Source organism: Dromiciops gliroides, chromosome 1 (assembly GCF_019393635.1).
Source record: "Dromiciops gliroides isolate mDroGli1 chromosome 1, mDroGli1.pri, whole genome shotgun sequence".
Lineage (NCBI taxonomy): Eukaryota > Metazoa > Chordata > Mammalia > Microbiotheria > Microbiotheriidae > Dromiciops > Dromiciops gliroides.
In genome coordinates this window covers 51912800-51940466 of record NC_057861.1, presented here as the reverse complement: position 1 = coordinate 51940466, position 27667 = coordinate 51912800, and the positions used below count along the sequence as shown (strand labels likewise).

General features: G+C 42.3%; 2 protein-coding genes across 5 annotated transcripts in view; one reads left to right on the top strand and one right to left on the bottom strand.

The window, feature by feature from the left end:
• Nucleotides 1–796, bottom strand: part of ARMC6 (armadillo repeat containing 6) — a 21356-nt gene extending 20560 nt beyond the window's left edge. The window contains exon 1 of the mRNA XM_043982645.1: nucleotides 496–796. The gene's annotated coding sequence lies outside the window, so the exon portion shown is untranslated. The remainder of the gene's footprint in view (nucleotides 1–495) is intronic.
• On the top strand, nucleotides 643–27667 carry SUGP2 (SURP and G-patch domain containing 2). 4 transcript variants are annotated; one of them, XM_043982615.1, is made up of 11 exons: nucleotides 643–775; nucleotides 2534–2666; nucleotides 5002–6654; nucleotides 9357–9474; nucleotides 12024–12523; nucleotides 14605–14716; nucleotides 17175–17668; nucleotides 19386–19447; nucleotides 22613–22749; nucleotides 24071–24191; nucleotides 24380–27667. In XM_043982615.1, the coding sequence occupies exons 2-10, from the start codon at nucleotides 2543–2545 to the stop codon at nucleotides 24189–24191; spliced, it is 3321 nt and encodes a 1106-aa protein (XP_043838550.1). In that variant the 5' UTR covers nucleotides 643–775; nucleotides 2534–2542; the 3' UTR covers nucleotides 24380–27667. The 4 variants fall into 4 exon arrangements, with proteins under 4 accessions (XP_043838550.1, XP_043838566.1, XP_043838558.1 ...); XM_043982631.1 differs by lacking the exon at nucleotides 643–775 and adding an exon at nucleotides 920–1120 and having other exon boundaries at nucleotides 27426–27667; XM_043982623.1 differs by lacking the exon at nucleotides 643–775 and adding an exon at nucleotides 920–1120 and having other exon boundaries at nucleotides 24797–27667.

The window sequence follows — 27667 nt, the reverse complement described above, 5'->3', positions numbered from 1 at the left end:
GAACACACAAACTACAGGCAGAGAGGAAACAAGGGGCCTGCTGTGTTCCAGGCTGCTAAAACACTTTCTATAAGATGAGGAGACAGGGGTTCAAATCGTGACCCTGACTTGCTAGCAGCGTGCCTTTGGACAAGACACAGTCTCTCTGGGTCTCGGTACTTTCATCTGCAAAAATGTCGGGGGGGGTGGTGTAAATTAACTAGATTGCTAAAAATCCCATCCAGCTCAAATCTGTGATGCCACGTGTAGCTCGGTGACCTCTCAGGTCTGGAGCTCTTTCTCTAGACCGTTCTCTTGCACTCGGGCCACTCCACCGGCCCTCATTTCCTCGACGGGTAAACTGAGTCCGGGGAATGACAGAGCAAGAAGACGACCTAAGCAGGGTTTTCCCTCCCGGGGTTGGTTCGTACGTGTCTCAGTTACAGTCCTGCCTCCAAGCCAGCTTCTCTCTACCCTACCCCACCCCCACCTCCAGGGTGACAGGTCCCGCCTCACCAGCTCTTTTCCAGAGACGAGGCTACCCACGCGCGGAGCACGGTGGACGCAGTGGGCCGGCCGGCAGTCGCCTCTGACTCTTAGTGGCCACCGTAGCAGCTGGGCTGGACCGCGCAGGCGCACTGGCCACTCCTTTTCCCCAAGCCAGCGGAGCTTTTTGGGGGGAGGGGGGGGAAGAGGCGGCGGTGCAAAATAAGGACGAGCCTTCAGCTACATAATTGCCACACCGCACGACCTCTTACCCCGTGTTTTCAGCGCAATAGAGGAGAGATTCGTCTTGGTGAGCTTTTGTAGGGAATACTTTCACAGACGAACGGCCCGGGGGATCCTTAGCGCATGCGCGTCAGGATGAGGCGGTGCTTGAGTCAGGGGTTGGGAAGACCGTTAGTTAATTTGCATGCTCCCGCCTCGCCTGGGTCACGTGGGTATCTAGGGGAGCGGTTTCCGACGCACGCGCAGTTCAGCGTCTAAAGGACTTGGGGGGGGGGGGCCTGGGGGGTAACCCCGTGTCTAGAGCCACCGAAATCCGCTGGACCCCCAGGGCCTGTGACGGTGCCGCGCGGTGGTGGTTCCATACAGGTCCGGCCCGGCCCAGCCCAGCGAGCCGGCCGCTCTTTGCATCCTAGTGAGGGCCGGTAAAGGGCCTTGGTGGGAGGAGGAGCAGGGCTGGGGATGGGAGGCTGGGGTTTTTTTTTTGGGGGGGGGGGCGGTGCGGAGGGATGGGGGCTCTATGGGAAGAGCCCGGGGGCCCATAGGAGAAAGGAGCCAGGCCGGGGCCAGAGAGGAGTCCAGGAAGGCCTAGGTCCTTCCCCTCCCTCCCAGCATCCTGGGGAGATGCGGACCCCTCGCTCCCCTCCCCCTCCACCAGAAGTGGCAGCTCGAGCCCTGGAGCTACCTCCCCTCCAGGATCCCCAGGCCTGGGAACCTAGGCCTCCAGGGTTTATCTTTCATCCATCGATCTTGGTTTCAGGCCCCGGTAATCTGGTATCATTTGCTTTTGTCCCTTCCTTCTGCTCTTATACCCTCCCTAGCCCAGCAGCCTGCACAGGGCCTTGAATGGGAGAGACCCTTAATATATTTAGCCTTCAAGGATCCATTTGTCATCCGTGTAGATGCTTCTTCCATTTAGACAATCCTCCCACAATTTATTAGGCAGCATTTGATAATCCTGTGGAACAGAAAATGCATTACCCTGTGGCCAGCATAGTCATGAGCCTCCTGCAGACCTCCTTGCCAAGCTAGTCTTTAGATGACAAGCCATGGCTGATTTGTAGTGGACGCCATTTCAGCTCAGCAGGACATGGGCACAGCATTTGAAAATTCAGGATGATGCAGAAACTGTGAGGAGACATTGGGCTACAGGTGGATGCCACCTACCTTACTCTTCAAGACCCATGTGCCCTCATCTGAAGGGAAAAAAAAGTCTTTTCAAAGGAGACACCAAATAATTTTGGCTGTGCTTTGCAAGGACTTCAAGAAACATTTATTAAATACCTTCTGTGTAGCTCAAATGATATGCAGAGATGAAAAAGGTATGGTAACTGACCTCAGGAAGCTTCTAACATATTATTAGTAAGGATATGACACATTAAAAATAAAACCAAATAATATAATACAAAGATGTGAAAAAGTCAAAGTTGAAATCTAGATTAGTATTCTAAGAACATTTATAGGAGAAGCGATCATTTTTAACTAGAAGAGTAAGTAAACGCTCATGAAAAGGTGGTAGATGAATTGTACTTTGAAGAAATAAAAGGATTCTAATAGGCTTAAGGTAAAGGAGCAGGTTCCAGAGGTGGGAAAGTTTGCACAGAGGCAGGAGAGCGGGGAAGACTCAACAAGTTTTCCATTTTGTCATGTCCATGAAGTAAGGCTGAAAGGCTTTAAGTCTTGGTTTTCTCTTGTGTTTAAATGTGTATCAGGCCAGTATCTGATATAAGATACAAGTGGAATAAATAAGTGTGACGCTCCTGAAGCATTCAGTTAAAAGCATGATAGAACGCAGGATCTCTTGTGTTAACGTGTCTCTCTCTTCTAGCTGGGCTGAATGATGGCATCTAGGCGAGTCACAAGGGAAACTTTTGATGCTGTAATACAAGAAAAGGTTAAGAGATACAGCATGGACCATAGTGATGCTATAGAAGACACTCTCCATCAGTTTAAGTCTCAAGGTAAACTAAGAGGCTTTAGGGGATGGGAAGAACCATAATTTCTCAAATAAAAGCACACCTTTTGGTAGTGCTTGTCGGAAGGTTACAAAGTACTTGCTTCACTGTGATCTTGTGATTAGTGAATGTATTGCCATCCTGGTTTGCAGATGGAGGAAACCAAGGCTTAGTGATTAAGTGACCTTTTCATAAGACCTAGGCTTCAGTTCAAAGCCTTCTCATTCCAAGTTCATCAGTCTTTTCTACCACAGCTTGCTACCTTTCACCTGAAGGAAAGCAAATTTGTTAGCTTATGGTTATAAGACGTTCACACACACAAGAGACATTCACATTGAAATGCTTAGTCACAAATCATTAATAACAATATGAAAGACTGTTCTAAATCACTAACAATAAGAGAAATCAAAACGACTAAGATTTTACCCCATACCTAGAAAACTGGAAAAGATGGCAAAAGAATTGTCATTGTTAGAGGAGTTATGGAAAGATAAGCACACTAATACATTGTTAATAGAGCTTGACACCCATCACTCAGCAAACATTTATTAAGTGCCTCTTATGTGACATTTTGCTAACTCCTGGGGAGATAAAGGTAAAAAATGAAACTGACCCTATCCTCAAGGAGTTTGTATTCTTCTGGGGCGGAAAGTACATAAATATTTACAAAGAAAACCTTTGGGGAGCATGCTGTCAACAGCTGGGGAGATCGTGAAAACTTTCATATAGAAGTGGTCACTGAGCAGTTTTGAAGGAAACATGGAATTCTAATAGGGAAATGGGGTCAGGTTCCATTTCAGACATGAGGAATAGTCAGAATGAAGCAATGAAGACAGGAGTTGGAAGGGTGCATTTGAGAACTAGCAAGAAGAAGGCCAACTTGGCTGGACCATAGAGTCCCCATTGATTGGGGAATGGCTAAAGACATTTTGGTATATGCATGTAATGGAAAATTACTGCATTGTGATGAATAAGATTGCAGAGAAGCATGAGAAAGCCTACAAATTAGTGAAAGGCTAAATAAACAGAATCTGCTGGATACATAGTGACTACAACAGTATAGTGGAAAAAACAATAAAACAAAAACAAAACCTGACAAACTTGACCTAACAGAAGATAGAAGAAAAAATCACCTTCCTCCCTTTGTAGAGGTGGGGGTAGGGAGGAGTAAAGTTCTTGTAAAATATTTTGTCTCCTGTCAGACTTGATTGATATATCTGTTAGTTTGTCAGAATTGTCTCTCTTTTCTATCACCCCCCTTTTCTTTTTTATTCTTAGTTACGGGAGATATCTGAGTAAAGAAAGGGAAAGAGATATTTCGAAGTAAAGGTGATATAAAAACACAAACTAGAAAGCAACTTGGAATTATACTTAAAAAGTGATTAAAACGACCATACCCCAGGAGTCAGATTGCTAGGCATATACATCAATGACAAAGACAGAAAGCCACATATACTAAAATACGATAGCAGCACTTTTTGTCATAGCAAAGAACTGGAAACAGCAGAATATTGGGAATGGCTAAAGAAATTGCTGTACATGTAGAATTTAAAGAAGCATGGGAAGGCTTATATATATATTGATGCAGAGTGAAGTAAGCAGAATCAGGAAACCATATTTACAATAATCAAAACAATATAAATGGACAGACCAAAAAATAACCAAAACTGAAAGTTCTTTAAGTATAATGACCAAGTCTGGCCCTAAAGAAGAGATGAAAATATGCACTTCCCTCCTTTCTTTGAAGAGATGGGAACTATTAGTGTGGAACACTGAAAATATATCACATTTAGTTGGTATGTTGGTTGGTTTTATTGAAGCCTCCCCCCTCTCCCTGCTCTCTTTCTCTCTCCTAGGGAATGAATCCCTGGTAAGGGAATGGGGGTGGGGTATATTTGGAAATGAAGGTGTAAAAACAAAAGATAACAAGTGTTAAAAAAAACTTTTTTAAGAAAAGACTTAGCAACATTTGCATGTTTCTGCTCCTGGTTTATAATAATAGTTTAATTCTATACCTAGAGTCCTATTCAGTGATTATACATTGGGGGGTTTTTTGTTTTCTGTTTTTTAGTGAGGCAATTGGGGTTAAGTGACTTGCCCAGGGTCACACAGCTATTAAGTGTTAAGTGTCTGAGGCTGGATTTGAACTCAGGTACTCCTGACTCCAGGGCTGGTGCTCTATCCACTGCACCACCTAGCTGCCCCGATGATTATACATTGTTAAACAAATAGAGACATTCTGTTGCAGTATGGGCAATAAAATCCAGAGCAGTTAGGGAACAAAAACTATTCCTTGAACCTAAAGTATCTTTTCTGTTTCCTTTTAAATGGTTTGTTTCAGGTCACTCAAGGTCAGTTCCAAGATCAAGAGCAGACAGATATGAAGACAGTTTCCACGATGATGGAAGATACATTCATGATCCAGTCCATCCTCGTGACACTTGGAGAGAAGACTTAAGGGATGATGTATTTCCTGGACCTTCCTTTAGATCCAATAGTCCTCACATAAGTGAAGAAAACTACTATCAGGCAGATTTTGGCCGGGATCGGGACTTTTCTTGTGCAGACTCTCGGGACAGGGACTTCAGCCGGGTTAGCTCCAGAGACCGGGACTTTGGCCCTCGGGACTTCAGTCATTTTGGTTCTCAAGATCCGGAGTTTAGCCACTCTGAGTCTTGGGAGCATGACTTTGTCCACCCAAGTTCCCATGAACCTTCTTGGTCTCATGAGAGTGACTTTGGTCCTGAGATTTTGGGTGACTTTCGCTCACCTGGTCTTATGGAGGAAGAGTATGTGGACGTGGACAGTCAGGAGTATGACTTGGATGAGGCAGATTATGAATTCCAACAGCCAGTGCCCAGGGGCAGGGGCAGGGTGCGCAGCAGAGCCCGAGGCAGCCGGGGTGCTGTTGGCGCTACTGACCGAGGTGCCATTCTTCAGAGTAAGCGGGTGACAAGAGGTGCACTTAAAACCAAAGTCATTAAAGCAGATATCAGGAAAATTCCCGCAGCAAGAAAAGTGAATACTAAAAAACTGCCCCCTATGGTTCCCTATCGAATTATTCCAAAAACTCGAGGTACTAATCGAATTAGGAAAACTATTCTGAGGCCCGATCTGAGTCCCGGGGTTACCCAAAGGACCGAAAATGTCCAGCGTCCTGTGCGAAAGACTCCTTTGCGGCCCAATCAGAAGACTAGTCGGCTGCCTAGAGGAGAAGTCAGTTTTGACCTAGTTGACAAATCAGACATTTTTTCAACATTTGGGATAGAGATAATCAAATGGGCTGGATTTCACAAGATAAAAAATGATATGGAGTTTTCACAGCTGTTTGCAGCTCTCTTTGAGCTAGAAACTGAAACCTGTGCAAAGATGCTGGCCTCCTTCAAATGTTCTCTGAAACCAGAACACAGAGACTTCTGCTTCTTTACCATAAAGTGTTTGAAGCACTCTGCTTTGAAAACCCCCAAAGTTGACAATGAGTTCTTGAACATGCTCTTAGACAAAGGTGCTGTGAAAACCAAGAATTGTTTCTTTGAGATCATAAAGCCATTTGACAAGTACATGATGAGACTCCAAGACCGGCTTCTAAAAAGTGTCACTCCGCTGCTCATGGCTTGCAATGCCTATGAGCTAAGTATTAAGATGAAGGGTTTTAGTAACCCTGCAGAAGTGGCAGGGGCCTTGGAGACAACTAATTCCCTATGTCGTAAATCGTTGGCACTTTTGGGCCAAACATTTTCCTTAGCTTCCACATTCCGACAAGAAAAAATATTGGAAGCTGTTGGCCTCCAAGAAGTTGCTCCAATTCCAGCAGCCTTCCCTAATTTTGATGACTCAACTTTGTTTGGGAGAGAATATATAGAGCATCTAAAAGTCTGGCTAGAGAAAAGTGGCCATCCCATCCAAATGAAGAAGGCAGATACCGTGTCCACAGAAGAGGTGGCAAGTGTTTTCTCTCCAAATTCAGATAGGATAGCTGAGGCCCTAGGTGGAGGTAAGTGAAAAGGCAGACACATTGGTTTTTCTGTTTAATCTTTTCATTTAAAAAAAATGTTTATTGTCTCCTGTTTGCTAGATGTAAACATTTCTTAGGGTCTTTTTAACCTTGTGTAAAACAAATCAAGATGGATCGTACAGAGATTAGTGCTAATAATTCCCATTTCTGTAGCAGTTTAAGGACGTACAAAAGACTCTTCACAGCAACCCTGTGGGGTAACCTGTTGTGTACATATCATCCATCTCCATTTTAGGGAATGAAAAAACTGAGGTTAGGCTGTTGTGGCGGGGGTGGTTTGTAACTTGCTTAAAGGTTAAACATGGGAGCAGCTAGGTGGTGCAATGGATAAAGCACCAGCCCTGGAATCAGGAGGACCTGAGTTCAAATCTGGCCTGAAACACTTGACGCTTACTAGCAGTGTGACCCTGGGCAAGTCACTTAACCCTCATTCCGCCCCATCCAAAAAAAGGTTAAACAACTATCAGGTGGCAGCCTGGGTCTTCTGATTGCAAATTCAGGGTTCTTTTTATTATACCATGCTGCCTCCTTATTGAAAACCCACTGGCCTGTCAGGGATGCTACAGTGATACCAGGGCTGCTGCTAACATAGTACCTGTCTTTAACGTCTGTAACTTTATCAAGATTCTGGCAAAATTGTCAGATCCCAATGATGCAATGCTTTCCTGTTTCAAAAGGCCATTTGTATGTCTATACAGTGATTCCACTGATGTAACTCACAAGTTCACAAGACTGAGAGCTGGAAGGGATCCAAGTGGTAATTTAGCACAACTTCCTGCATTTTAGAAGTAGGGAAGCCATGTCCCTGAGGCTTGGTTGAAGTTACTTTGCCTACAGTCACACAGGTAGTGAGGGGAGTGCTCCAGCCTTGTCAGTTCTCTTGGACTTCCCTTTCCAAACATGGGGTTAGGTGAACCTTTCACCAGCAACAGCCATGTTCTCCTCTGGTTTCCAAAGCATTTGTGAGTCAGAACTTAAATTGAGCTATGGACTTCTTCATTGGCTCCCTGTTGTTCTAAGATAAAGTCCAAACTTCTTTATGATTTAAAATCCTTCATACTTTATTTTCACTTCACCTTTCCATGCTTCTTGCTCCCCTTCACTCAGTGTTCTGGACAACTTGATCTTCCTGCTGCATTCTGCCTTCTCTATCCCTCATTCATACTCCCTCCTCATCTCTGCCTCTTATAATTTTTTGCCTCCTTGAAGGCTCGGTATAGGTCCTACTTCCTATGAGAAACCTTTCCTGATGACCTGGTTATCAGTAATCTTGCCCTTCTCAAATAATTGTGTGTTTACATGTCTATTTACATGTTGTATCCCCTAGCAAACTATAAGCTTCTTGAGGGCAGGAACTGCTTTTCATCTAGAGCCTCTTTTAATAAATGATTGTTAAAGTTAATTGAGGAAACAGTTCAGTTCTTGTTGTGTTCAGAGCTACAGTTAACACAAAGATAGAGATCTGCCCTCAAGGAGTTTATCATCAAATGTGGAGATTGAGCACATAAGCAAATAACTATTAAGAAATAAAAATGGAAGTGGTGATATTAATCTATGGGTATGTGTACACCTGACTTCTTAAGGAGATGGGTGAGGGGTGATGTTGCTGCTGTGGGTACTCCCTTTATTGATGAGAATCCTAGCCCCTCCATGCCTTAGCAGACCATCTCAGAAGCTGTGTGATCAAAAAAAAAAAATCCAATCTCTTCTGACAAACTTAATGTCAACGAGACTTTTACATACCTCAGCTTGTTTGGCCATTGGACAGCAGATGTCCTGGTCCATACTGGATGCCTTTTGAAAACACCTGGGTGTAGATGCTACTAGAGCTGGTGCTTTACTCTTGGTGTCATAGCTTTCAAGAGTATCTGGGTTCACCTTGATGCTGTTGGGAGTGTCAAAAGAGAACCTTAGAGGAGGCAGACACAAATAAACGTAATGTGGTTTAAACTATGGTCAGTGCATAAGAAACACACAACGGACTGAGAGGTCAGGTGAAAAAAAGATCACCTTCAGCTGGACAGGATCAGGGAAGGGTTCCTGGAAGAAGTGGCATTTTCTTGGCTACAGGATTAAAACTTTTTTAAAAGAGAGTACACACGTTAAAAATTGCCCCGCTGAAAATCTGAATAATCAAAAAATGAATCTATTTTTCCTGGAGAACAGATGATGAAACTTATCTTCCTCTTGAGAGAGAGGAAGGGGGTTAGTTGAGCAGAATGTTGCATACCTTGTCAGAACTGCAACAGGTGTGTGTGTGTGTGTGTGTGTGCGCACATGCATACGCATGTGTATAACAGGTTTTCTTTGTTATAACGAAGCATTCAATTTAGAGGGGAAGAGGGGACATTTCCAGAAATGACTGATTTTATTTTAAGTGGCAGTAAAACTTCTTTTTAAAAGAGTCTCCTTATACTTTAGTTTTGTGGCTTGTCCTTTAATAACTGTGCTATTTAATTTGCCCTGGCCATTCCAAATTTTTGAATGGCATCCTAGCATTAAAATACCAATCTCTGGTCCCAATCCTGTTTCAAATGTTAGTCTCCTAAGAAGAATGAGAATATTAGTGGTTCAGACTAGCTGAGAGGAGTTGCCTCGAAATCCTTGGCAGATAGCATTGATTTTATGAGACCTAAGCATTCCAGTGCCTCTGTCAAGCCCATTCTGTTTGTTTATTACAGTTCCTCAGCGAGCAGACAGAAAGGTTGTTGAGACAATTGAAAAATTTGTGAAGAGCATAATTGAAGGCAACTTGTCCCCAAAAGAAAGAGCAACACTAAAGAAGAACCCTACTTATTGGTAGGTATTTAAGAAATGCTCAAGTACATGAGGACTTTATATCACCCAAACATTAGGACATGAGAATTTCAAATAGAACTTTCTGAGGTTTGCTTAGGACTTTTATATCGGAAAGATACTCCTCATGGGGAGCAAGGCCTTCAGTAATGGATATACATTAATTTATTCTGCTCTTTGGATATTGTAATGAGTGGATAGGTGGAGGAATTCTTCCAAAATATCCTCTAGGAATTTGCCCTTTCCATGGAGTCAATTCATTCAGAGCCCACATAGCATAACATCCTGGGGTAGGTGCTAGAGAAGATACACAGATGAATCAGATGGAATCCTGCCTTCAAGAGATTGACAGTCTAGGAGCTGAGAGAAAGTGCATATAAATATGGTACAAAACCAAATTCAATAAGTGTGTAAAGGAGGAAAATTCATAGGAGGGAGAAATCATTTCCAGTCGAGGGAATCAAGAAAGCATCATATGGAAATGGCTCAGGGTCTGGGTTTTGGAAGCTGAAGAGTGGGGGAGGGGGGTGGAAGGGGCTGTCAGGCATTCCAGACGTTAGAATGGCTTGGGAGCAAATACACAGAGGTGGGAAAAGGTGGGAACCACGAGTGGTGCGGTTTGGCAAAATTGAAGGGTTCACAAAGGAGAATAGCATGAGACAAGGCCGTCTTAGAGACCCTCGGGTCCAACTCTGATTTTGCAGAAGTGAGGGCCAGGGTGGGGCAAAGTCACATAGTCAAAGCCAGGTATCAAGTAATCTGGGCTTCAAACCCAAGCCCATGGCTCCACAGCAGCACTCTCCCACCCTGTGGGGCTGCAGCCCTTTCATTGTACTGATGGTTGGAGCAGGAATTTGTTGAGGGCAGTCAGTGGCAGAGCAGTGTGCTTTTATCAGAGTTCTTGGTGTCAATCAACCTCATGGGTTTATTGTAAGGAAATCTCTCTTTAAAGTACTATACAGAGACAGCTAGGTGGCGCAGTGGATAGAGCAGCGGCCCTGGAGTCAGGAGTATCTGAGTTCAAATGTGGCCTCAGACACTTAACGCTTACTAGCTGTGTGACCCTGGGCAAGTCATTTAACCCCAATTGCCTCAATTAAAAAAAAAAAAAGTACTACATAGAAAAAGTCCAAAATAAAATAAGAGTTCTTGGTGCCCAATCTAGTGCTTTTCCCTCGGGTTGCTTTTGCTGCTTGCATTCAGCAGTAGGCATTACTGTTGATGCTTCAGAAATGCAGTGTTAATAAACCAGATTCCATCTTAATGTCAGCTGGTTTTCACTGGGTTGGTTCATGAAAGGAGGACATAGTGAGAATTTTAAAAAATCATTTTCTGAGCCTGGTTTTGCTGTGCAGAGTGTCTTTTAGTCAGATGATGAAATAATACAAAGATTCCATAAAGGTGACCACAAAAGTATGTGACACCTCTTCTCATTCATGGGATCTTGTGCTCTGCCTGGTGCACAACTTGCTACTCCACACTCTGGTGTGTAAGCCTGTCTGTGTCTCTTGAATTGAAGTCAATTGGAAGAGTAATGCCTAATAAAAACACACTTCCTAAGACAGAGGAAACTAAACAAAAGTCAGTAACAAAATTCTGGTGTGACGTTTATAAGAGGCTCTTTGGATCCATGACTGAATGTTATTAAATTGAAAGAGCCTGCCCTTGGTAAGAGACTTAAAGGCAATTTGATGACTGCCCCCAAATAACTGAAGGCTTATTTCATTGAAGAGGGTTAGGCTTATTGTGGTTGTCCACAGAAGGCACAACTGGGACCAGTGGGGTGGAAGTTGTGGGGAATGTTTCAGGTACACATCAAGAGAAATTTCTTAACCATTAGAGCTGTTCACAGCTGACCTAGATTTCCCCTAAATTCTGCATCACTGGAGGTCTTAGGTCAAGGCCACCACTACTGGGAGATGTGGTGGGGGAGGTTTGTTTTTCACGAGTTAGACTAAATGACCTCTAGGGTCCCTTCCCAATCCTGAAGATGCTTTTCCATCTTGTCCTTGACAGGCTGATTTGTTATCATTTCAGGTTGAGAACAGTCTTAATGAGCTGTCATTCAGTACTCATAAGTGCCTACCCACCCACGTGCAAAATATTGTCACATGCTGAGAGTTACAAAAACAAGGCCCAATCCCTACCCTTAGGAAGTGTGAACAAGTTTGTTGAAAGACTTGGAAGAGGCACAGCAAGGCACAGACACGTGAAATTAAAATAACATGACAGAATACTAGTTATCTCTTCTGTGCTGCTGGCAGACTGGATATATTGTCCTGAAATGTGTCTCTAAAGCAAACTTGACATGCAGATCTGAACTCAAGTTTATAGTTCTTTGTAACTAACATTTCCCTTCCACCTCCCCATTGAAAAAAAAGAAAAACTAAGCCCTTGTAACAAATATGCAAAATGTTTTTCAAAATCAAAGGGAATGATGAATTTAAAACTCATATTTTACAAAAATGGATCGGAGAAGGTCTAAATAGTTGTTTGTGAACAATATGGTGTTGACCTAGATAAGTATTTTAATGTATTTCTTTCCTCTCCAGGTTCTTATCTGATGAGGATAGTCTAGAGTATAAATATTATAAGCTGAAGTTGGCAGAGATGCAGAGGATAAAGAAGATTAAAAAAGATGAAGAACACCGGCCAACTTCAGAGGAATGTGCCGTGAGAGCAATGCTGTATGCAAGGAAGGTCCAGAGCCTAAAGAAGAGATTGATTCCCCGGAAGAGGCTCGGGCTCCTCTCCTCTTTGGGGCTCAGTGGCTGGAAGATGAGAAAATCGACCGTGGGGACACAGACCCTTCTTTCAGCAGGGACCATGCTGAAGCACCAGGTCAAACATGCCCATGGCAGGTTCCAAGCAAAACCTTCTGTGCCTGACATAAACTGCCCTGAGAAGAGCTTGCTGTCAGAGGAACCTGGACCTCTTCCCTATGACCCCAACCCAGGACTTTTGACCTGCCCTCCAGGAGCAACTGCAACTGAGGCCTCTCCTGCCTTGCCTGAGCCACCCCAGACTCCCCCACCTTCCCAGTTTGCCAATGGTAGGTGAAAATTTCCTATTGACTCTCCAAAGCCAGTGGGACCTAAAGAAAGGCAATAGCAAGACTACTAATAAAATAATTCCGAGGGATAGTTAAGCAACTGTATTGGAGAGGGATTAATTAGCTTTATTTGGCTTGGTCCCAGGAGGCGGAGCTAGGCCCAGTCCGGGGGAGTTTTCCAAGGAGGCAGACTGCAGCTCAGTTTAATGAGGAATTTCCTGAGAGCCTGAGCTGTGCAACAATAGAATGGGGCAGCTGTATATGACAGAAGTACTACTATGGCTAGTAACTCCATTTTCTGTAGCCCTTTCCTCATAACAACCCTGAGGGGTAGGTAGTACAAGTATTGTTATCCCCACTTTACCAATGAGGAAATTGAGAGAGAAGGAAAGTAAGCTCTCCAAAGACAAACAGCTAGTAAGTGTTGGAGGCAGGATGAGGCCTCTTGGCTCCAAGTTCAGTGCTCTTTCCACCCTGCCAAGTCAAGTCAGCAAGCATTTATTAAGCACCTACTATATGCCAGGCATGGTGCTAACCACTGGCAATATACAAGGAAAGGCAAAAGACGGTCCCTGTTCTCAAGGAACTCACTGAGTTCCCTGTCACTGGATATTTTGAGTAGACGTTAGATCATCACTTAATGGATCGTATGATTTAAAAATGGCAAGGGGGGCAGTTAGATGGCGCAGTGGTTAAAGAGCTGGCCCTGGATTCAGGAGTACCTGAGTTCAAATCCAGCCTCAGACACTTAACACTTACTAGCTGTGTGACCCTGGGCAAGGCACTTAACCCTCATTGCCCTGCAAAAAACAAAAAACAAAAAAAACCAAAAATAAAAATGGCAAGGACTCTAGAGGTCATCCAGTCATGGGTGCCATAAAGAAGACTCATTGAGAGGTTAGACTAGATCAGGGCTCAACCATTTCTAAAGGAAGAAGAGGTCTTCTCAAAATATTTTTAGAATACTGGTTTATTTAACTTTTTTTTTTTTTTTTGCTGGGCAGTGAGGGTTAAGTGACTTGCCCAGGGTCACACAGCTAGTAAGTGTCAAGTGTCTGAGGCCGGATTTGAACTCAGGTCCTCCTGAATCCAGGGCCAGTGCTTTATCCACTGCACTACCTAGCTGCCCTGTTTATTTTTTTTTAAATGTATTTATAAAATTTATTCATTTTCTCTAGAAGATCCTTGTTAGGATGCATAGATGCCCTGAGCACCAAGGCAAGATCCCTGAGCGGGTACTATAGCCTTCTCTTAGTACCTTACTACAATGAATTTGCAGGCTAATTGTCACCTTGAATAGCGGGAAGTCTGTAGGGAATGAGGTATGGGATCAGTGGGAAGAGTAAAAGAAAAAAGCAGAGCTGTCAGGCCCTGAGTTGAGGTTGTGAAATCATGATTCTTAGGAGAGGATGCTCCAATGGGGGCACTTTCAGTTGGGGACCACCCAATGGGACGGTTGGAAGAAAGGGAGTTCTGGTCCTGAGCTCCTATGCTTTGATGCTAGAAAGGAGACCAACAATTCCCTGTGGTTTGCCCAGGAAATGAAGCCATAGATATAGACTCATAGAGCTAGAAAGACCTAGGTCATCGAGCCTGACCCTCTGTGGAGACAGGTCCAGATAGCCAAAGTAATTTGCCCAGGGTCATACCAGTGCTGATATTCAGAGCCAGGTTCTCTGACTCTAAAGCCAATGATGTTTCCATTGTGCCCCTTGTCCTCATTCATGTTCTCTTCCCTTCATTTCTGCAAAAATAGGAAGCTCCCTTGTCCCTATTAGAATTTAAACTCTTGGAGCTCTCAAACTGTTTGGGTTTTGCCCTTTTTATCTCCAGCCTCTAACAGAGGGTCTTGCACAGAGACTAAAGCAAAGTACACTTAGTAGGTGCTGATTATTTATTTTGGCTAAAAATGTGCAATATGTAGCAAAAGAGCTGTTGGCCTTTGAATCCCTTAACTGGATTACCTCTAAGGTCTCTCCCAGCTCTAGTATTATATATATTTAAGGACTTTTCTATCCCTGACATTCTTAGCATTCTCTGAATTCAGAACTAATATGTGATAATGGTTTTGCATTTTGCAGTTGATGCTAAGACAATGGACACTGCTGAGAAACTAGCTAAATTTGTTGCTCAGGTGGGACCAGAAATTGAACAATTTAGTATAGAAAACAGCGCAGACAATCCAGATCTGTGGTAAGTAACTGCTCTATCTTCTTGATTCTAGCCTAATGAGATACATTGAGAAACCTTCCTAAAATTGCATCCTTGAGGTCCACATTGTGGGGTCATCTTCTAAGTAAGACGGCCTTTCCCAAAGGCCCTTTTGGGTCTCCCATAGTTCAGGTCCCTTTGTATGAATGATCTGTGGAATGGGCTTGCTTCATTTTCCCTCTATACTGAATGGAGTTTAAAGTAATCTTTCAGAGGCAACATGATGTTGTGGGAATAGCATTCGGCTTGGAATTCATCAAATCTGGGCTTACCTTATAAGCTCTATTTTCAATATAACTCCAGGACAGAGGTCAAGTCCTGCCTCACCTTGCTCATCTGTAAACTTAGGAGCTGACTTTTAATGCCTTCCTCCTTTGAGGGAATGTGGTCTGCTACTGTTATTATCATTCCAGGTTCTGAGCCACTGTGGTGACTCTTTGACGACTAGACTATAAAGGGTACGTAAGCACTGACTCCGTGTAGCATTGTCACTGTGCAGCAGCTGATTGTCGATTGTGCATGGTTGGGATGGAACGACAGTCACTGGCATCTCTTCCATATAATTTTGTGCATTGAAGGCCATGCACGTGACACTACTGTCATGATGTCAGTCGGCCTTTCTAGGACCCCAGAATGTTAATGCTAAGAAAGTTAACCTCAGAGGCCATCTAGTCCACCTCCCTTCATCTTGCAGGTGCAGAAACTGAGGCTCAGAGGTGAAATGACTTGCCAAAGGTCACACAACCAAGTGGCAGAGTCGGGAACTGATTCCACATCTGCTCAGTCTTTTCATTTCATTCCCAGTCCAGCACTTTTCCCTTTATACTGGGTTTGCCTTAGTCGCTGAACATAATGTACCAGACATGCCAATTGCTCATCAGTGACAGTGTGGTGGGGAGAACGAGGAGGGGGACAACAGTGATGGTAACTTACATTTGTATAGGGTGTTAAGGTTTACAACGCACTTTCAGGCAGATGTTTCTATTCACCATGTTTCCTGTCTAATTGATAAATGATTTCATTGCCTTTATTATGCAAAAAACCTGAGAGGAATTAGAAGTAATGACAGTTGACATTTCTGTAATGCTCTATAGCTTACAAAGTACTTTCTTCACAAGAACTCTGTTAAGTGGCTAGTGTTTTATGTTGCTGATGAGGAGACAAGCTCATAGCATTGGGGACTTTTCCATAGCTCCCCAGCTAATTAGTATTGGCGGCAAGCCTTGAACCCAAGGATTCTGATTCCAAGTCCAGGGCCTTCCTCAGCTTGTACAAGAAGCACAGGTCATGGAATTGAGGGATCAAGAGACTTGAGTTCTAAGTCATTTCACTTTTTGGTCCTACAGTTTTCTTATCTATGAAAGGGGGATAGCGGTAGCAGCCTTCCTTGCCTTGCAGTATGTTTATGAGGATCATATAAAGTGGCTTTGGAAGCAAAAGCATAAAATAGCACCCTAAAACTGTATAGTAATAGCTCACTACCTAGAAGTCTCTTATTCCAGAGGCTTAACTATCCAGAATATAAGAAGAAACAACAACAACAAAAGGCTTCTGGGAAGCCAGAATGTCTTAAGGTCAGTGGAATAAAATTCATTCATATGATGGCTTCTTGAGCCTTGATTCAGGGCCTGATAACTCTGTGACCTTTTAGACAATAGAGGTAACAAGCTTGGTTACCTCATTTCCCAACCTGTGACTTCCCTCTCTGGGCCTCAGTTTTCTCCTATAAAATGAAGGTGTTGGTCTAAATGATCCATGAGGTCCCTTGTAGCTCTGTCATTCTGTGATTCTGTCTAAAATAATATACTTCCTATTCTCTAGGAGCACAGTTTCTAAAACATAAAGGGCCAAGATAGAAATAGAGATATGCAGATATTTGGGAAAGCATGTTTCAAACATCTCATTGTACTTCTTTAGTTCTGTGTCTTACACAGAAGGATGGATGAACAATTGTGAAGATAAGTGGAAAATGAAGGATTTTTCTTTTCTCTCTTTTTTTCTTTTTCAGAATATTGGCACTCTATTCACAGTGGGATAAAATTAGACTTTGGGGGATTGGTTTATTTATCACAGTCATTGACTCTTCTCAAAATTGCAGAATGATAAAGCTGAAAAGGACCTTAGGGGTCATCCTAATTCACTCCCCTCATTTAACAAATGGAAAAACTAGAGGTTAAGTGACTTGCCCAAGGTCTCCCAAGCAGTGTATGACAAGAGCTGAGTCTTACCAAGTGCATTATTCTATTTATTACACCACCCTTTCCTTCATTGATCAGACCTATTTCTTCATTTAGTCTACCCCTGCAGCCTCTAATCTTTCCCAGACATATTTCAGCATACATGCCACCAAAGGAATGCCATTCCTTTGTTCTTCAATAAGTTATTTCCAAAGACATTCTTTAACTTAACTGATGGAATTTCAATTTCATTCTCAACCCAGGTTTCTACATGACCAAAATAGTCCTGCCTTCAAGTTTTATAGAATGAAAGTGTATGAATTATGCCCTTCCATTAATTTCACAAAAACCCCACTAAACCTCAAAGCAGGAGAGGGTCTGAAATCAGGGAAGGCTTCAGATCATGGGGAAGAAGAGGAGCCAGAGGAAGAGGAGCTTGAGGGAGATCATTCTCAACAGGAGACTGAACTAGAGTTAGAATTGGGGCCTGAGGAAGAAGGTACAGAAGATGGCACCTCAGCTCAAGAAATGTCCTCTAGAATTGGAGAAGAAACTGGTAGAGCATCTCATTCAGAGGGGATCCCCTCCGAGGAGGCACAGAACACAGGAGCGGAGGGCAATGGTGCCAGTTTAGCAGCTCTGTCACAGTCCTCTGCTTCGAGTGCCTGTTTCCCTCGAAAGAGAATCAGCAGCAAATCATTAAAAGTTGGCATGATCCCGGCTCCCAAGAGGGTGTGTCTTATAGAGGAACCTAAAGGTACCTGATGTGTCTTTGCATTTGTCTCTCCAGCAAGGTGTTCCCATTTAGTCCATGAGAATGATGTTGTTAACTCCAGGACTCTACCTAATGATAAAGTGACACAGTACACTTGTACCTTGCTTTATTACTGAAAAGTTGTTTGTGAAATTAAAGTTGTTTGTGAAATTAAATTCTTGTAAATTGAACCATATTTTAAATGCACTAGGAAAACACCCAATTTAAAGGCACTTTGTAGATTAATTATATAAAGCAAAAACCTTTGCATTACAGGAATAATCACTTTCTATTTTCTCTTTAATAAACTCAGGTTTTTGCACGTTGAGTTTGTAGGGATTACCTACAGCTGTTCTCTGGTTTATGGTATGTTATGTTGAACCCAACTGAAATTCTCCTTAGTTACTAATCTGTGGGTGGATTCTAAGATGTCTTAATGGCACTGTGGCCAGACCATTGATCATGAAAATGTCAAACTTTAAACTCTGTGATTTGGCATTCTCTTAATTTGACATCGTGACACATATATAGTAGTGATCATTAGTTGAACAAAGATTTAAGTGCCTTCTATTTATAGAGCTAGGTTCTAAGAGAAATTCAAAGTTGAAATGAAACATGATCCCTGCTCTCATGGAACTCACTCTCTGGTAGCAGGAGAAGACACCAACGCAGATAACTGTAGCATACAACAAATGGTACAAGATAAATTACTTGAGAGGTGCAGATGCAGGCCTACAAGATGAAGGATCAGCATGACTGAAGCACCACAAGGCCCTAAAGAGCCGTATTATCAGGAAGATATATGTGGGGCACATTTGGTGCTAAGTGTGTTTATTATTCCGTGTGTTCTGATAGCTTAAAACTTAGTGGTGCACATCTAGCACGTATGTGGGCACCACATTTGAGGGAGGACATTGACAAGCTTACTGAAAGGAATCAGGGATATTTAGCCTAGGAAAGAAAGGAGTGGTATGGTTGGGGGCAAGGGATCAAGATTGAATTCATTTTCAAATATTCAAAGGGTCTGTCACTTAAAGGGGGCTTCAGTTTGTTCTTGGGTCCCAAGGTGGGTGGAAATTAAAGGAAGGCAAATTTCAACTCAGTACAAGGAAGAGCATCTGAACAATTGGAGCTTTCTAAAAATTAATTGGGCTGTCTCTGGAGGGCGAGTTTCCCATCACTGTAGGCCATAAAGCAGATTCTGCATGATCACCTATTAGGGATGTTGTAGAAGGATCTGGGCCCTAGGCAGGGGTTGGCTGTGATACTTGACTTCTGGGGTCCCTTGGGCCTTGGAGATTCTAGATAGCAGCTTTGAAGATTGGCTTTATTTGACCATGCTAGAGAAGGATTCTAGCTTGTCTTGTTTTGGAGAAGCTGTCTGAGAGTTCAATCTTTAATGTGAAAAGTAGTAACTAGATAGAACCAAGCAAGTTTAATTAACAGCATCTTTGGTATTTTGATGTCACAGCCTTCCAGAGCTATGGTGTAGTTCACATAGCCCCAGGGATCAGAAATCTCATTTATTAAGCACCTACTGCCTTGTACAAAACCATGTGGTAGGTGCTAAGTCATTAGGACCTGACCCCATCCCTCAGGAAACTTGTACTTTTGTGTACTGTATAGAATTTGCACATATCTTAAACCATTTTCTCTGTAAGTAACGTGGAGAAAAGATGATTATCCTCTGATTTATTTATTCTATTTTTTGGTCTTATAGTTCATGAACCTGTGCGAATTGCTTATGACAGGCCCCGGGGACGCCCTGTGTCCAAGAAGAAGGTGAGGTTCTGCCAGCATGAAACCCTCAACAATGATGCATCCATTCACAGTTTGGAAAATTCACATTTCAATCAGCTGTTAATTGAACAGGTTTCTGTTTTCCTTCCTGTTTAAGAAAGAGCTGTTTTATAAGAACAATGTATTTAAAAAAAAAAAAAAGATGACAACATCACTGAAGTGCTCCACAGATGCCTCGTTGTGGTTTGGTGATGACTCAGGGTTCTTGGAGTCTGCCCCAGCAGAACACAAGCTCTTCCGTTCCTATCAAGCCAGAAGGAAAGCCAGTTTGGATTATGGGGCCAGTCTAGTTAAGTCTGTAGAACCTCAACACAAAATGTTGGCTTGCCAGGAACTTTTTGACTCCAAAAACTCATGAGTCAGTCTAAGAGTTACAGTTTGCTTTGTTGCTGGAAATACTCAAAACTGATAAAATCATAGATCTTTTTTGAAGTACTGTGATGTTGCATACTGAGGTGTGTGTGTGTGTGTGTGAGAGAGAGAGAGAGAGAGAGAGAGAGAGAGAGATGATATGTCTCTGGAGTACTAGATAGAGAATTGGCCTTGGGATCGGGAAGACCTGGATTCAAATTTTACATTTATGGCTGCATGTCTATGGTCAAGTCCCTTAATCTCTCAATTCCCTGGGCAAGTCTCTAAGATTATAAATTTAAGAGTAATTACAAGGTAGAAAGAGTTTGCTCAGTGGAATTACCTTTATCTTTAGAATTCAGGTCTAGCCACCCCCCACCAAAAAAAAAATCACATGATACAGACATAAAGAAATTGGAGTGTTACATGTCTGGTGATTCTCCATAAGAAGACATTCAAATCATTTAGAATCATCATGGGGGGAAAAAACCAACTGCTGTGCCTAAAGCTTAGGAGCTACCAAGCACACTGAGTTTCTAAAGCATATGTTCACTAGTTCAACAATTAAAGGATCTGTGACTTCATCAGTATGTGTCCTCTCCCCTTACCCCACCACTGTAGATCACTGTCCCTCTATCATTTAGTAAATGTCTTCAGAGAGCTGTCATGACCAAAAGAATTTTCAACCACCTGTGCCCAAACTGTTGATGAGCCTCTCCACCCTTAGCTTGGCTGGGCCTCAGACGATATATAAATAGCCACTGGGCCATAACCTAAGCCCTCTCAGTTTAGCAGGAGCTGCTTCTGTAACATTTGAGAAGCAGGGCCATCTCCATGTCATGGTAGACTTTGTTGGAGTTAGCCAAGCACACTGCAGCTTCACCGTGCTGTACTATTCCATGGTGAGCACAGAGATTTTAAATGAGATGGGAAAGGTGCCTCCCTGCATGCCTACAATGCTGCAGCTGGTGTGTAGCCAGGAAGCAGCCTGCTAACTGGCTCAGCCCTGCAGTCACTGGTGCTCCCAGAAGGCTTCAGGGCCTCATGGTTCTGGTCGAGAAACTCATAAGGCTCCAAGTTTCTTTTTCCAACGAACTTCTGTCTGCCCACATCTCTCTAATATCCTATAGTTGTGCCGTTAGTTTTCTGAACCCAAATAACAAGACTTCCTATTTTTCTCTAGCGAATTTCAGGCCATCCTTCCAAACTCTCACAGTCTTTTTGGTTTCTAATTACAGGACCTAAGTATGTGGTGTAGTGAAAAGAGTGCTGAATTTGGAGTCATGGGGACCTGAGTTCAAATCCCACCTCAGACATTTAGTAGCTGTGAGATCACGGGCAAATCACATAACCTCTCCGAGCACTTACCTCACAGGGTTAATGGAAGGATCAAATGAGCACTATATCAATGTTAAATGTTATTATCATTGCCACCTCATCTTTTTCAATGAGGTTCGGAGAGATGTGGTCCTGGGCTCCATTGCTCTTCTCCTATTCTTTGATACTTAGTGTTCCACAGAGAACTGTACAGGTGGATAGAATAACAACCTTGGCATATAAGCCCATCTTCTCTAGGCTTGTCCCAAGGATTCTAGTAGCAGGCAGGATAGCAGGGATGCTGCTCCGCCCTGATTTTCAAAAGTATACAAACATTTGTCTTCCTCTAGCCCTGAGGCCCCTCCTTTTCTTCACAGTTTTTGAACTGGTTCAGCAATCCTATTTTCCACTTCCTTCAGTACCTGAGGACCAGTTCCTCTGGACCAGGGGACTTAAACTTGATGAGGGGCAGCTGATCTTCCTCTTCCTGCTTCCTTGGTTATCAGTCAGCTCCCTGTTAGCCACTTTTGTTCTCTCCTTTCCAGTCCAATGAGAGAAAACAAGCAAAATAAGAAGTGACCTGTTCTGGTATTATTCCTCATTAGTGATCGTCCCATTGATGTGGAGCAACTGTCCTATCCTTCTGTTTATCCTCCTTCTTCCCTCCCCAGTACAACTTTTTAAAAATCCCTTTGTTGTCCTTAGTTTTCCTTGCCAGCCCTGGGTCATTCTCATAGAATCGAGTCCAACCCCCTCCCTCATTTTACAGATGAGGTAACTGAGGCACAGAGAAGTTCATTGACTTGTCCAGGTCACCCAGCAATTAAGTGTCTGGTACTGAGGTAGTACTCAGGTCTTCTCGACTTTAGGTTTGTTTACTGCTCAATTTCCTATGTCACTCAGTTGCTGACTTTGGGCACTTCTGACAAAATTCTTAGCATCCAGGGCCAAGCATTTTTGGTGTTGCATCTTTTTAGCTCTTTGGCTTTTTAGCTCTTCCAGGTTCTCTATATGTTGTTTTAAAATTTCAAAACTGTATTTTGTAGTTCTTTCTTTTTTTTGAAAATTCTTTGTTCATTTCCTTCAACTGTGACTCTCATAGGGAATGGAATAACTCACAATTCTGTCCCACTTGCAGGTTTATAAAGCACCTTGCTCACAAAATCCCTGTGAGACAGGTAGTGCTTGGTATTATTTTCACTTTTACAGATGAAGAAGCTAGTTTAGAGAGAAGACTTACCCAAGGTCATACAATTAGTGAGTAGTCGAGTCTGGGTTTGATCTGAGGCCTCCCGACCCATTAAGCCTGCACTTATTCTGCCTATACACGTTGTCCTGATATTCCTGTATCGTCGTCTCCCTCAGTGCCTAGCATCATGCTCTCTGCTCAGCTCATAGGAAGCACTTAGGAAAGGCTTGTTGAAGAAGTGAAACACGTTGTAATTCAGAAAGATTTAACTTTTTTCTTTCTCTCTTCAGAAACACAAAGACTTGGAATTTGCTCAGCAGAAACTGACTGACAGGAATGTGGGTTTTCAAATGCTTCAGAAGATGGGCTGGAAGGAGGGATGTGGCCTGGGCTCACGTGGGAAAGGAGTTAAGGAGCCTGTAAAAGTGTATGTAATGGTAACGAGTTCAGAAATCCAAGAACTGTAAAATAATAGGGGCAGGCATGCTGCCACTGGAGAGAGCAGGAGAAGGAGGTTTAAGAGTCAGCCCCAGAAGGCGGGCTGAGCTTGGAGAGTGTGGCTTGGTAAGGAAGAGCCCAGGGCTGGGGCTGTGTAGCAGTCCGCACTCTGTATTACCTTGGGCAAGTCACTTTACCATCCAAAGCTTCTGTCTCGTCATCTGTAAATTGAGGAAAATACTTGTTCCACTGATCCTTGAGAGCAGTGGTGAGGCTGAAATGACATAAAGTTATCTGAAGTGCTTAGCAGCTGTCAAAAAGTAAGACCATGAAAATGAGTTCCTTTTTGTGATTGTCCTCATCGAAGTTTGAAAGTCTTAGGAGAAAAGAAATGGGAAGCCTGCTTCCAAGGAGCAGCATATTCATTGTTTAATGTCAGGAGAGTTCCAGCTTCCACCTCATAATGATAGCATTTTATGACATTTTTAATGTCCTGGTTCTTGCTCTTTTTAAAGTGGGCTCATATACTCCTCATCTCTCATAGTCAGAGATATTTATAAAGCTGACCCCAAATAAAGAAAAAGATAATGGGGTTGTTTTGTTATCCCCGGCAACCCAGGCTACTTACTACTATATGACCTTGGACAAGTCACCGGGCCTCAGTTTCCTCATCTTTAGATGAGGGTATTTCTATCTCATACCTGAATTAAGAATTTTAGGTTTCAGGACCTTGTCTTATTTTTTTTAAGTAAAAGCCAAATTAAAGTCACATGGTCTCCATAAATGTATAGTTTAGAAGTTCAGCCAATGATTTGGACCATCCAAGCCATTTAACAGTTAATTTAACTATTTTCTTAATCCTTGTAATTTCGGTAACATTTGCTGATTTTAAATGCCAGGACATGCAAAACTGAGCCCAGGATTAAAACCTAGAACCCCTTTTCATTTGTAGGGGGGTTATCAGAGATATCTCAAGTAACTTTCAAGGGCCCATTGTATCTAGCAAGCATTTAATTAAAAAATGAGTTTGAGACCTGCCACATTAGGTCTACACTAAATTCCTACAGTATAAACAAGGGATTTCCAAGGATCTCCTACAAATAGGTAAGTACAGTTGTGAATAAGGTAAGTACATTTTGTTTTTCTCTGTAACTTTTTTAATGTCACACCACATATCCTCCTCAAAGACAGTTTACCATACGCTTGATTATCTATACATGTTTGATAATTTTTAAATTATTTTCTGTGCTTAGTCATGTAGTTGAAAAAAAAGCAGAGTCCTATACTAATTGTCCATTTTACTCCCATAGGGGAACTACCTCTGAAGGGGAGGGCTTGGGTGTTGAAGGGGAAGAAAATAATGAAGATACATTTGATGTTTTCCGTCAAAGAATGATACAAATGTACAGGCAGAAACGAGCAAGTAAATAGGTATGTGCCTGGGAATGTTCATTTCATGAATTCCTGCCTACACTGAAATTCTAGTTTTGGAAAAAAAAATTCTGAAATGTTAAAACATTTTTAAAAACAACAACAATAACAGCAAAACCCTAAGAATTCGGTCTTATAAAAAAACCAAGTCGTCAGAATGCAGATCTATCCAACTTCTTACCCTCTAGGTTTGCAGAAGAAATGTGTTACAGGCTGAAAACGCTGATATTTTACAAAGCTGCTGCCCACAGGCTTTCTGGTGATTTTTAATTCACTTCGGCAATGTGCAAAGGGATTTTCTTTGGCACAGTGAACTCAGAAGTTAATGTTACCCACCTACTAGTTTGCCAAGCTTCAGGATTAGCCTTGCACTTGCTGCATAGGCTGACAGTCTGGGTGGCAGCTTACCTGGAAGAGACTCCTTTTGATTTGCAGAATTCATTCCGTCGCTTTGCCAAGGTTTGGTCTCACCGATGAAGAAAGCCTGCGTCAAAGCCCATATAGGAAATTCAGTAGTCAGAAGAAGAACATTCCAAACATTTTCCTTGTCCAAGTTTAATTAGTGCTGACATTTTCCCCCATTTCATTTTCCTATTCTTTTTCAGATGCCTCCTTTTTCTCTACTTTTTCCCCAGCCAGACTTTGAACAAAACAGTTGTCTTCAAGGAACAACCGAACAACATTGATTAAAGATATAGCCCTAAAGTGGTTAATCTTGAAATCTTTTTTTGCTGACCTGCATTATCAGCAAAGCCAGTACATCTATATTGGATGAGCATAGTGAATGAATATACATGAAAGAAATTTCTGTCTTTGGTGCAAAGATTGTTTTTTTCTTTTTTGGGGGAAAACCCCTAAATTTCCAGAATCTTTTGCACTTGCTTTTTAACCTTTGTTTTAAGCACTTGTAACCACAAGTCTTTTTATAGTTTCCTTTTTTGCTCCTCGTGGAAACAGAAATGAACCAAGCCAGTTTCATGTTGTCCTAACAGAAGGTAGCACTAAAATAAAATTTAAAATATCGAAGAGCCCAATTCTCAGATTTCCTATCCTGTGGGCTAAATATATATAGTTGTTTCTGATATGATTGAACATCGATTGGCCTCCAGAAGCTCTGTCAGTAAACCTCTCCTTTGCTTATGAGACAAATGTAAGCCAGGAATGATTACAAATTACACTTTCTAATTGCCTTTCTGAATTTCAGTAGAAGGCAAACTAGAATGCCCAAGTGAGTCCACTGGAGAATGTCTGGAGGTTCTTCAGAAGACATGGAAGTCTTTGGACTTGACAAATGTGTTTACCTGTGGGCAAGTCTTGTAACCTTTCAGTGTATCTTAGATCTAGTAAGGTTCTTCATTAGTCTTAGATACCTGTGTTCAGTGGGGAACAGTCCATTAGACTGTTTAACTTCCTTCTCCCCAGTTGGCAAGGGTCCTAAGAATTCAGTCAGATTGTGCCACGGTTGTTAAAAAGAAATAAAAACCATACACTTTTATGTTCTGCCCATTGCCTTTTCTGTGATGTATTTTGAAAACTAGTAAAGACTCTTCCCTTTTTTGCATGTGTAGCAATGGGTAAAGGATTATTTTATTACAGTCCTTGTGAGGGAAAGGGGAAAAAAATCCCAATCCTATTTTAGGCTTTCCAGTACATCTGTTTCTTATTTAAAAGACTACAACTACAGTCTTAATCCATCTATCACCATACTTCTTGTACCTACATGCGGAATTCCTAAGCTACCAGAAATTAAGTCTTTGATGATAAAGTGTCAGCGCTGAAGTTTTAAACAAGTGTTAAAATGCAAGACAACTTGGGATCCTCTTCAGTAAATTATTACAGCTGTCCCGCTTATTCAGCTGGAAAGCTAGAGGACAGAGAGCAATTGCTTCTCCTTGGAGAGTTACAGAAAAGAGATAACTGTCTTCATTTTGGGGTCGTTAAGGAATCATTGCTTCTCCAAAGCAAAAGACAAAAACACCTTCTAGCTGTTATGACCAGATTTCTTTTATTGCCTTGACCACCAGTAACACCACTAACCCAGCCCCCCAGAAATGTAATACCACAATATTTTACCAAGCTGGACCCTCTTTTCCAGATGTTCTCTTGAAATCGATCCAAATGCCAAAGCAACGTGTTCTGTACCACTTGTTCGGCCAACCGGCAGATATCTTTGCCTTTTGACACAGAGAAGTTTCAAGTGTCAAGACTGGTGTGTATTGATTCAAGACCTAAAGACAATTCTTACTTTTCCTTTGTGATTTGGTTTGGAGATGCTGAAGAGTTTGGCCTAAGGAATGAATGAATAAATGTGCATCGTTCAGTAAAATTTAATAAAACATGTAGCTGCATAGCTACGTTATATTCAACATAGGCTTCCTTAGGAAATCTGGGGACAGCAAGAATTTATGTGGCTTTTTCTAGACCCTTACTACAGAGGTGCATTCCCTGCACCTTTTTCTTAATTGGCCATTGTGTTGACTAATTGAATTAATAATGGTCTTTTAGAATTGGATGTTCATCCATTGTGGTCAGTTTTCAAATGTGACTTTATGGAAGCAATGTGATTGGTCTCTGAAGACATTTTTCGTATTCCCTCAATATGAGTGTAGCTCTTTCTTTGCAGCTCATCCACAAGAGCCTTTGATGCTATTGTTGCCACTTCACCTCTTCTTCCATATTGACTTTCTGGAAGCCCGTTCATTCTTTCAACTAGTTAAAGTTCTGTTTACAGTTAGGAGAGTGTAATGCAGAGTGTGACCTCCCACATTGGGGCAGTCCCACTTTCTCAGCCACCTGGTCCCTAGTCATTATTCTGGGAATGTTTTGGTTGGAACTGAGACTGCTGGTCCAATATCATTTTGGCGTATGTGAAAAAGACTCAGGTTATATTCTGTCCTGATTGCAGTTCATTGGAAAGCAATTTGTTGGAGTATAACCTACTCTTGGAAAGAAATGTGAAATGGTTCTTGAGGGAGTCTTAAACTGCTGACATGGATAACGGTAGTTATCTGTTAACTGGAGTCGGCCTTTCTTGTACCAAACTTCTGTTTGGGTCGAGATGCCCAGCGAGCAGCACTGGTGCTAAGATTCTAGTGTGGCTCCCCGGTGGGTTCCCCCATATTCCCCGGCCTGCTCTGCCCTGCTTTTGCAGGCTCAATTGAAAATGCAGTACATATGATGTTGCACAAATACACTACTTTGTTAAAGTTACTAGTTTCTTTTCTGTTATTTTAGTTTCCAGGGTGTCTTCGTGAAGACTACAAGCATCAATGAAAATTTTAACTTACTTCCATGTTGTGTTTACTGTATCTTGGTTTGTTTTTATCCTGGGTAATCTTGTAGTGAATTTTTACATGTTCCATGTAAATTGACAATGCTAAAGCTTAGAAGATGCTTGTGATGATGGAAGTTTGTTTTTCTTTTTTTTTTTAAGTTGTGAACATTGTTAACCTTTTAGCAGCTATAATAAATGTAGA